This window comes from Polyodon spathula, chromosome 1 (genome assembly GCF_017654505.1).
Source record: "Polyodon spathula isolate WHYD16114869_AA chromosome 1, ASM1765450v1, whole genome shotgun sequence".
NCBI lineage: Eukaryota > Metazoa > Chordata > Actinopteri > Acipenseriformes > Polyodontidae > Polyodon > Polyodon spathula.
The window spans coordinates 52062840-52074094 of record NC_054534.1 but is presented as its reverse complement, the minus strand read 5'-3'; the positions used below and the strand labels follow the sequence as shown (position 1 = coordinate 52074094).

The 11255-nt window shown below is 40.7% G+C and overlaps 1 protein-coding gene across 1 annotated transcript in view; it reads left to right on the top strand.

Moving 5' to 3' along the window:
• The window catches only part of LOC121319581 (glutamate receptor ionotropic, delta-2-like), a 603766-nt gene that overhangs the window by 346231 nt on the left and 246280 nt on the right, over positions 1–11255 (top strand). The window contains exon 5 of the mRNA XM_041257164.1: positions 8426–8479. Within this exon, the coding sequence (XP_041113098.1) occupies positions 8426–8479 (54 nt within the window). The remainder of the gene's footprint in view (positions 1–8425; positions 8480–11255) is intronic.

Sequence of the window (11255 nt, the reverse complement as noted above, 5' to 3'; positions counted from 1 at the left end):
CAGAGGTGGCTGCACCAATACGGAATGAATAGGGTGAATAAAGCTGAGGAGGGAAGCCTGTCCTGGAGAGGAGGGTGGAGACGTGGGTTGAGAACCAGAGACGAGTGACAATAGATTTGGAAGAATCGATGACTAGAGGGTCGGGGGGGGGGGGGGGTTTCCTGCACGAGAGATATCTTGACATTGCTGAAAAAGGGTAGATAGCAGACTTGGTCCTTGAAAGCTGAATGAACTGACCGCGCCGGAGTTGGTCTGTCTTTGAAGTGCGCAGCCGAATAAGGAAATAGGAGTTGGAAATAGAAGATTGGTCACATAAACAAATACCCACTGAGGGAAAGCAAGAAGCTGGGGGAACTGTGAATTTGGAGTTTCTGAGAAAGCCGAAGAAAGCTGTGAGGCAGATGGTCTCCATGAATAGATCCTTGTAGGGAGAGAAGCAGCCTTTCCGAAGAGTAGAGATGAGTGAATGGAGAATGTCTGTTGATAAAGGCAGGCGTGAAGGTACGGCAGGGGGGAAGCTTTTGAGGATTCCGCAGAGGGTCAGACGAACTGTTGGAATGGAGAGGATGGAGGGAGAAGGCATGGACATGATGCAGTAGTGATATTGTATTCCTGAAATGTGAGATTTAATGGAAGCTGGGGAGAGATGCAGAGATTCCTTAGCATGGACAATGAAGGCCAAGATCCAGTCTGATTAAAAGGAATAGGGTAGATGTGATTATGAGCGCAGACGGTTAGGAATGCTGACCAGGCTGTAGAATAAGAAGCTCTTGAAGAAAGGGTGAGGGCTGCAGACATGTAGTGTTGGGCGGATTGTAGAAGGTTGCTGAGGGTAGGGTTAAGTCTAGTAGCAGCTGATGAAACTGAGGGGATTGGAGAGGGGCTGGGGAAGCAGTTGGGACCAGATGACGGAACTTGGATACCTGCAGACGAGAGTGTCGGCAGCGTTATTATGTGTACTGGGAAGGTGGCGGGCTTGTATTAAGAAGTTAAGAAATACAGAAGACCATATGAGACGGCGGAGCAATCACATGATGAGGGGAGATGAAGAACGCCCTTTATTTATGATGTGCACTGTGGGTTTGTTATCGCTGAAGAAAAGAATTGATTTCTTTGACCACTGTTGACCCCAGAGGAGGGCGGCAGCTACGACTGGATATATTTCTAGGAGAGCCGTGGATTTCTCTTGAGGGGGAAGGATCTGAATTTCAGGGGGCCAAGCGCTGAAGAACCATTCTGCTGCTTGGAAGCCACCGAATACAATGGATGAGGCATCAGTGAAGAGGGCGAGATCGTGAGGAGCTGAAATTAAGTCATCTTAAAATAGAGAGAGGCTGTTTCAGTTAGAAAGGAGATTAATCCACATCTCTATATCTTTTCTGGCCTCAGCTGAGATTTTGATGTGGGAATTCAGGTTCTTGGCAGTTGATGAAATAAATGTTCTGCCCTGAGGAATGATGCGGATGGCAAAATTGAAATGACCAAGGAGAGACAGGAGGTCACGCTTCTTAATAGTAGAGGAGATCTGGAAACCGTTAATGAGTGAGAGAATGTGCTGGTGTTTGGCAGAAGGTAGACTAGCTTCGAATTTCATTGTGTCGAGGGTAATGCCGAGGAATTCCAGAGAGTTGACAGAGCCAATGGTTTTCTCTTTGGAGAGGGGGACACCGAGTGATGAGAAGAGGGTCTTAAGCTGATTAATTGCTTGGGCTGGAGGATCTGAAGGGTGGGAGATTAGCAGAAAGTCATCTAAGAGATGGAGAAGGAAGGGAACACGATAGATGTTGAGCAAAATCCAGCAGAGGGCTTCTGACAAGGAATCGAATATTTTTGGGCTGCTGCGGCAACCAAAAAGTGAGCTGAGTGGAAAAATAGAACTTGTCTGCCCAGCAGACTCCGAAAAGATAACGGAGGGAAGGGTGAACAGGTATAACCTTGAATGCATCGGAAATATCAGCTTTGGCAAGCCAGGCTCTGTGACCTGCGACCCTGATAGAATTAATGGCATCTGATAGTTTAATGTAATGAAGAGAGAACTCCTCTCTTGAAATGAGGGAGTTAATGCTGCGAGTGTAACTGCCCCAAGGAGCAGATAGATCAATGGTAAGGCGTTTCTTACCAGAATACTTGCAGGTAGCGATGCCTATGGGATTAATGCGGTAGGTAGTGAAGGGAGGTGCTGCAAAGGGACCGACCATGAAGCCTTTGTCGACTTCGGCTTGGATAAGGGAACTGACGACTTGTGGCTCTGAAAAGGCAGTGTGGAGGTTTTTGCTGAGAATGTGCGGTGGTATTGATAGAATAGAGTGCCCCCATAGCGCACAGATAATTTGGTTACAAAAAAGAGATACCGATTTAGCTCCTGCAATCTGTGTGGATAAACGGAACAGAGAATGTCACGATAAATGGAGAAGGCGAGGACAAATTATCCCACGGAAAGGCTTTTTTGAAGTCATGGGTCTCTGACTTCAGGGTGACTGAAATGTCTCCACAGTTGACTACTCTGTGATCTAAGAACCCAGAGGTGGCGATGAGAATAGAGACAAGACTGACGTCCTTGCCTTCAATTATTTGCTTCCGAATTTTTGGGGAAACAGAATGGTTGGCAATAGTACGAGGAGAAGAGGAGCTTGATGCAGTGGCTGAGGCAAGGTTGCACTCTGGGAGAGCAATGGGGGGGGGGGGGGGGGCTAAGGAGGACGTACCGGAAAAGGGGGCAGAAGTACTGGAACTGGAGGCAGGAAGAGCAGAAGGGTTCTCCAATTTGTCGAGACAAGCGCTGAGAAATAGCTGAGAGTCTATGAGAGGCTGGAGCAAAGTTTGCAGCTGATTAAACATGTCATGAGGGGAATCGCTGGTGGAGGGGATGGGCAAAGTGTGTAAATGCTGTTGCAGAAGCTGTGGCTGCGCTGGCTGCGCAGGCAGGGGGAGCTGGACTGCACGAGCAGGGACTTGCACATGCACAGTCGGGACGGGAGCTGCGAGAGTAGTGGAAGAGGAGGGTCTGGTGGCCGAAGATTGCAGACGGGGTGGAAAAATTGGCTCGGCTGAAAAGGCTTCGCAATAAGTAAGAAACAGGGACATACGGTCTCTGCCGACGGGGATAGGGATAGCCTTCTGGAAGAGAACTTTCAGCAGTTTAGGTGTCGTCCAATCTTTATAATGAAGCTGCGGCTGGGGCTGGCTGGCGGAACCACACTTGGAGCGGCACACTTGCCTGGCTGAAGGCTGGGTGGAAGCAAGGTGGGCTGTCGAGGTTGGTGCAGTCAGAAGCCGGGAAGAGGACGGACAGGAGGTCAAACAGAGACGGACTGGTGGAGGAGTCAGAGGTAGGAAGTCGTCCGAGTCAGAATAAATAGCGTGAGTAGAAGGCTTTTCCAAATGTATATATATATATATATATATATATATATATATATATATATATATATATATATATATTTTAAGCAGAGTAATGCGTACCGCTACCGATCAGGATTAAAAACGAAACGCTAGACAGCGAAGGTGCAAGCGATCAGGCCTTAAATAGTAAATAGGTACTAATTGACAGGAAATTGGAAGCCCCCTGCTGCACAACCCTTGAACTACACTAACTAACATTTAATGAATGATGGTTCTGAATTATTTTATATGAAGTTATTCCAGTCTCTCCAACATATTTTATTTCATCACATTTTTCACAGGCTATTCCATAAACAACATTGTTATTTTTACAGTAGATATTAGTATTTAGTGGATATGTGTTGTTCTTATGTTTAAATATATTTGTTCTTTTGTCCATGTATTTACATACATTACAAGAACCTATTCTGTCAATTATTCTTTAATGTTACTGTGAACTAAAATATCACCTAAATTATCTTCTCTTTTGAATACTACAACTGGAGCCTTAAGAAATATTTTTTTTCAATTTTTCTGAATTATGTAGAAGCTGCAAGTGTTTCCAAACTATCTTAGAAATATTGTGCAAAAGTTTAGTCTGTTATCTAGTGCTTTTTGACAAGCTTTTTAAGTTTTTTTATGAGGGACACTTAAGTACAAGAATTTTTCATCCATGCAAAATAAAATTGTATTCTCTGGAAGGTTGTGCTTTAGTGATTCAAATAATAAAAATAATAAGTGATTCAAATAAAAAATAAATGTTTTGTATCCTTAACATAGCTTGGTAATTTCTCAATGTGTGACCTAAATTGTTTTTCTGCTATTTCAGCTATTATGTGTGTTGGACACTCATGCTGACTATTATTCGCATAGGGTGATTCTCTTGGTGTGTTTTAATTTCCTCTTGCTAGACGTGTTCTTACATTATGTGGCTGCATGTATTTTTTTAATTCTTTTGATATAATGCCTTTATTGTATAGTCTTTCCGCAATTTCATTAACCTCTTTTACCGACTTATTGATCTTATTACTTTTAACTTCTTCATATGCATCCGTATTATTATTTAATTCACATTCTACAGATTTCATATAGTCATCTGTGTTCATTATCACTATTCCCGAATCTTTATCTTTATCTATTAGATAAATTAAGTTTACATTTTTTTCAGCCCTACTATAATTTCTCATTTAATTGTTTCAATATACTTATCTAACCATTTATTTCTTCCATTCAGAGGAGTCCAAGTGCTTGTACTATTAACCTTAATCCCATACTCATAACTACCCTCTGAATCTGAGATATTTTCATTGAAAAAATATTCTGCTAATCTCATGCATTTCTCCCACTCATTTAATTCGGTGGCCAGTTTATCTTTATCGATGTATTTGTTAGTCAGTATAAACTGAAGTCCTTTACTCAATACTACTTTTTGGGATGTGGTTAAGGTTTTACTTGATAAATTAAATACTGTGTCTTCTGTCTTATCTTTAGTGTATTTGGTACGCTTTCCATTTTTGGTTCTCCTATGTTTCTGTTTTGAATTCTCTGTCCTATTTATGTTTAATTCTGTATTTTGCATTTTATTATTTACTTTAAATTGGTTTATTTGAACTGTTTTAGATTTATTTTGATAGTTTTTCTTAATTATACCACAGTATTCAGATGTTCTTCCAGTTTCATTGTTTTTAAATACAATAACTGAGAAATGCTTATTGTTGCACAAAAGAAACGCAACACTCAGTTCTAATGGATTTAATCAAAAATACAGATCAAAGAATGAGGATAAGTTTTCAGTATGAAACACGATGCTCTTTCATTGCAGATGCAGCTAGCTGGTGAATGTTGGCTGGTTGCGGTTGCCCTACCAGTTGGCATGAACAATGCAACAGGTCTATTTTGGCAACTTTAACTCAACTCAAATAACAAACATTGAGAACCTGACATTTTTATGAAATCACAAGACTTGAGCTCAGTATTTCATTTTGTTATCCCAAGGAAAAATACTACTCAAAGAATCAACAAACCTATCTGCATCACTATTTAAAATGTAAATAACATTATGTATGTGCCCAATTTAAAATGTAAAATAACATGTATTTGCCCAATGAGCTGTTGTAAAACTATATATATATATATATATATATATATATATGTAAAGATCACCAACTCTGTCACCAGCAAAGCAACCCCAGACCATGACACTGCCTCCTCCATGCTTGACCGTGGGAACCACACATGCATAACTCATGCACTCACCCTCTCTTCTTCAAATAGTTAGGCCAGCTTCATTTTGCAATCTCCTCTGAACAGTTGATGTCTGAAACATCTGTACTTCTAGTAGCATTTAGCTGAGCTTGTATTTCAGGGGCAGTTATCGCCAGTTTCGCAGACCTGTGACTCAAATGAACTTGTTCTCTGATTCTGAGGTCACCCTTGGCCTGCCTGACCTTGTTCGATCCTAATGAGTGCCAGTTTCTTCAAATCGTTTGATGGTCTTGGCCACAGCAGTTACAGTCACTTGCAAAGTTCTTGCAATTTGTCTTTAAGATTGACCGTCATTTCTTAATGTAATTACAGACTGTCTTTTTTCTTTGCTTATCTGAGCGTATTTTGTCATTTTCTGCTCCCTTACATTTAGGAACGACAAACTTGTGCCTATGCTACCTATATGTATAGTAATCATGGACCCTCACCTGTTAACAATAATTGGTGACAAAAGGTTAATTAGGTAACATGCTAGTTAACTCAGAGAACATCTAACAAAGACACTTTTATACTTAGGCCAGTGTTCTAACATCGTGTTATACACATTTCAGACTTTTAACTGACTTGGGCTTCAGACTGAAATCCCCTTGCTTTGGGTGACCATTTCATTGAAATTGACAAGATTAACATTTTCATTTAAAAATTAAATTTCTGAATGCAATTCACTTATGATTATCAGCTTATATAAGTACACGTATCATAAAATGAAATAATAAGTGTTTATAGACAAGTTTATGCAGTTAAAAGCATAGATAATCATGAAAAACCTGGTTTCAAGCAGGTGTACTCAAACTTTTGACTGGTACTATATATATATATATATATATATATATATATATATATATATATATATATATATATATATATATATATATACAGTGCCTATAGAAAGTCTACACCCCCTTTTAAAATTTTCACCTTTTGTTGCCTTATAGCCTGGAATTAAAATTCATTAAAACATTTTTTTTTTTTAATTATCAACACATCGTACCCCACAATTTCCAAGTGAAAAAAATATTATAAAAATAAGTAGAAAATTAAATAAAAATAAAAAACTGACTCTTGTACTTGCCGGTTGTTGTCGCCTTCTACTTTCCTCTTGATGTTAGGGGGCACTATGCCATATAGTCCATATAGGCAGGGAACAGGAGTGGCTCTTAAGCAGCCTGTTATGACTCTGCATGTATCATTTAGGGTGGTGTCAACATGTTTACTGTGGCTTGAACGTCCCCAGGTGGAGCAGGTATACTCAGCCACAGAGAAACAAAGTGCCACAGCAGCAGTGCCCAGTGTGCATGGATGTGCTCCCCTCTTAGAATCTGAGAGCTTTTGCAGAATGTTGTTTCGTGTGTTGACCATGGCTTTGGTGTTTAATATGTGCTTTTCGTAACTGAGTATACGATCCAGTTTTACCCCGAAGTACACCTGGTGATTCTGATGTTCGAGGATCTGGTCTCCCCGGTGACATTCAGGTGTTGCTCTGCATGTTGGTTTCTCAGGTGGAAGGTGCTGTGGAATGGTGCTGCAGGAAATGAATTATAGTATGCTAAGAGGGTCAAGACAGAGGAGCGAGATTAACGAGCGTTAAAAAACTTAATCTCCAAAGAAATTAACGCACTAGGCACACAAGTTAACTGTGATTAATTGACTGCCCTAATAATAATGATTTAAGGAAGCACAGCCTACAGAAAATCAAATACAAGCTTTCACTATCACATTATGATAGCAACGATGCATTTTTATTAAACATTTGAACATTTGTCTCACTAGTAATAATGTATTAATGTTTTCAACCACATATGGATCTAAATAAATGACAACACACAGCACACAATCTGTGTGTTATAGCTTAAAAGTTTACACAGCCATTTTGCAGTTTTAATATGATTTCATATGGTTTATGCATTTATTTTTTTTTTTTTTTTTTTTTTTTTTTTATGTATGCTGAACCGTAACTCTCTGGGTTTAACAATACAATGCTTACCTCTGTTTTACTGTGCTTTCAGTATGTTTTTACTACTATGGTATAATTTTTTGGTATTATAAAAAAAGTAAATTATAGTTGACATATATATATATATATATATATATATATATATATATATATATATATATATATATATATATATATATTATATTAGTTTTTGTAGAAATCTGTCAAATTTCATTCAAATAGTAAGTTTAAATGGTAAATGGTGGTTTATATGTATATTCAGAGTTAAAGAATGAAAAAAAAACATATTTTAACTGCGCGATCAATGATATTATATTATATACAAAAAACACTATCTTTTTGTTTTTGTTTCTAAAAAATAACTGACATTGTTTTAGTTAGTTCATTGACTTCCCAACAAACCTCCCTTTAAATCAGGTGACACACGTGACACATACCCAGCCTAGTAACACACATGTCAAGATTAAGTCTGACTTAAAGTAGTAGGGGCTTGCCTCAAAATGGGTTATACATACGTCATGTTAACAAAGAAACACAGTATAACTTGACAGAGGATGCTTTAAGGTTGGGCTAGAATAAGCAGAGAATCCCAGCCCAGCTTGGAAGGGATGACGTAAGGTTTGAAAATATATGAAAACGGCGTGAAAGGCTAAATAGAAGCCAGCCGTGATACATGTTTGACACAAATTAGTATGGTTATTGCGCTGTGATTATTTTTTAAGTAAAATATATATATATATATATATATATATATATTTTTTGCAAGCTTAGCCTCTTATGATAAGCTGCACTGGTATCTTAAATAGTATTTTTGTGTCTCCACAGGTCGTTGAAACCAACCTTGTGGCCTTTGACTGCCATTGGATCATCATAAATGAGGTAAACATTTGCTTGCTTTCTGTACACCGGCTTAGCAGGTTAAGGTATTGCAGTGACTGCACCTCATTTAAAAGCTAAATGATAAAGTATGAGTACATTGATGTCACTTGAACTGGTCTCAGCTGGTCTTTAAATCTGGCTTGGTCGATGCATGCTATGACAGTTTCAGTCTAATACTAGCAGATTGAAAACTGGGCTTAGTTTTCAAATAAGCATGGTGAATTCCTCTTGTAGGGTTCTCATTATGTTTACATGAAGGATCTCAAAAGATAAGTGCTGCAGAATAATATTTACAATAATTGTAAAAAAATACATGTACATATACTGTACGTGTTGTAAGGGAGTAACACATTATATGTAGCATGTTGCTGTAATCTTATTAAAAAAAGTGTAACTTGTAACTATAATGGTTCCTTTTTCAAACACCTAAAGAAATGTGTTAACAGGTCACATTTGATGTGAAAATTTAATTTTTTGTAACATTTAAAAACAAGGCTAAAGCATAACATGGAAATCAGAAAGCGCATCAACTGTGCATGTCAAATCATGTCACATGAAAATTGAGTCAGAGGAGGGAATGATTCAATAGTGCATCTTTAAAGAACATTTTGAGCTGCAGCCTGACCAAACCGAAAAAAAAAATATGTATCCCTGTAAAATGTAAACTGTACCTAGGAGATCATTATTCAAATTAATAAGTTACCATAACTATTACAATTACAGTTGTTTGGATTTTGTTCAAGTAACTTGTAACTGTAACAGACTACATTTTAACCGTGACTTCCCCAGCATTGCACGAACATATACATGCATTTAATAACTAACTAATACATACATATCGTACGGGAATGGTGTGTTAGATGCTGTAGAATTTGTTGAATGTCAAAAATGTTACTAAACAGGCTGTGGGGTATAAAACAGAACACATTGCTTTCCCTAGCTTCCTGCAAATTTTTTTTAAGCATAGTCAAAATGGCTTCTGAATTCAAAATATTGCCTGGTTGAATTCAAACAGTTCAGTCAGAAACATTTCATTGGTTCCTGACTCCTCTCAAGAAGTTCAACATTTTGATTGGTTCATCTGCCCATCATCTTTACCACAATGGTATCTGCTTGCTCCTGCACAGGTTGAGAAGGGCAGACCAAGTTTATGAATAATCATGACAAGCCGCATGTAATGGTAATAAATAAATGAATCAATGATTTTTGTGGGTAATGTGGAATAAGAACTGGTAATAAAACCTTAACCGAGAACACGCAGAGCAACACTTTGACGGACAGCAGATTTCACTGCTTATGTTATAAAGGGTTCTGCACGACATTGTCTTCTGCAAATTTTGAATACAAACATAAATGTTGATATGGTTAGAGGTACGCCCCCTGTACATCTTGCATCTTTGCTCTCACATGGTGGTGGATGAGGAGTCTGTAAATGGATTTATTTTATAGGACTTGTTCATAAACTTGCATATTCATAAACCTGATCCTGACTATTCAGAATGCTCAATGAAAGTTTTTCTGATTAACAGGTGGAATTCAACCAGGCAACTTATTGAATTCAGAAAATCCCATACTTATGCATAGGTCTGCTGACCTCCTCCCCCATCTTTGTAGCCGGCAGCTCACTCTTCTGGGGCTCCAGACACAGTATCTCTGGCCACCAAAGTGCTGCTGGGGAAGGTGGTCTCTTGACCCCAATCCTTCTTCACAGCCGATTACTCTCTAGTTGACAGCGTAGCCATTAATATCATTAATGGCTTCCAGGCTGGCTTCTGCAGCTCCAGCACATCCGCTGAGGTCAGAAACAAATGACCTCCAAGTGATAAAGAACCAGCAACACCAGGCGACGATGACCAGGAGACCCCAGGCAAAGCAGAGCAGCAGACAACCGCAGAAGAAGCAGAGGCATCCCCGGGCCATGGAGTCCAGGCAGCACTAGCTGGTGCAGGTGTGGCTGCCCTAGCTGGTGCAAGACAGGGCCAGAGCAGTCTGTGAGGGGACGCCGGGATGGGAGCCCCCAGCCAAGAAAGCGGCAGCAGGAACTCCACTTCTACCCGGGCAGGTAGTCCTCCCATGGCGGTGGAGGTGGGAGCGGCAGGTAGTCCTCCTCCTGCACTGGAGACAGCAGTGGGGCTTCTCCCTCTCATGCTGGAGAGAGCAGGCACTCTTCCTCTGCTGGTGAGGGTGGAAACAGCAGGTACTCTCCCTCTGCTGGTGCCTTGGGCTGTGGATGCACCGACTCCCCCCTCTTGGGCTGTGGATGCACCGACTCCCCCATCTTGGGCTATGGACACAGTGACTCCCCCCTCTTGGGCTGTGGATGCATTGGCTCCCTCCTCTTTGGCTGTGAATGCACCAGATCCCCCCTCTTGGGCTGTGGACGCACCAACTGCCCCCTCTTGGGCTGTGGATGCACCGACTCCCCCCTCTTGGGCTGTGGATGCACGACTCCCCCATTTTGGGCTGTGGACACAGTGACTTCCCCCTCTTGGGCTGTGGACGCACTGGCTCCCCCCTCTTTGGCTGTGAATGCACCAGGTCCCCCATCTTGGGCTGTGGACGCACCAACTGCCCCCTCTTGGGCTGTGGATGCACCGACGCAGGATGTTTGGGCTCCTCCCACTTGGGTTTTGGAGATGATGGGGTCTTCTGCTTCAGCAGCCAAAACCATTCAGGAGCACCCGACACCTTCCCCTCCAAATAGGCCTCCCCTTTTTAGGGGCAGTCCTCCCGGTCATGCCCGCACTCTCTACACATGATGCACAGGGGAGCCCCT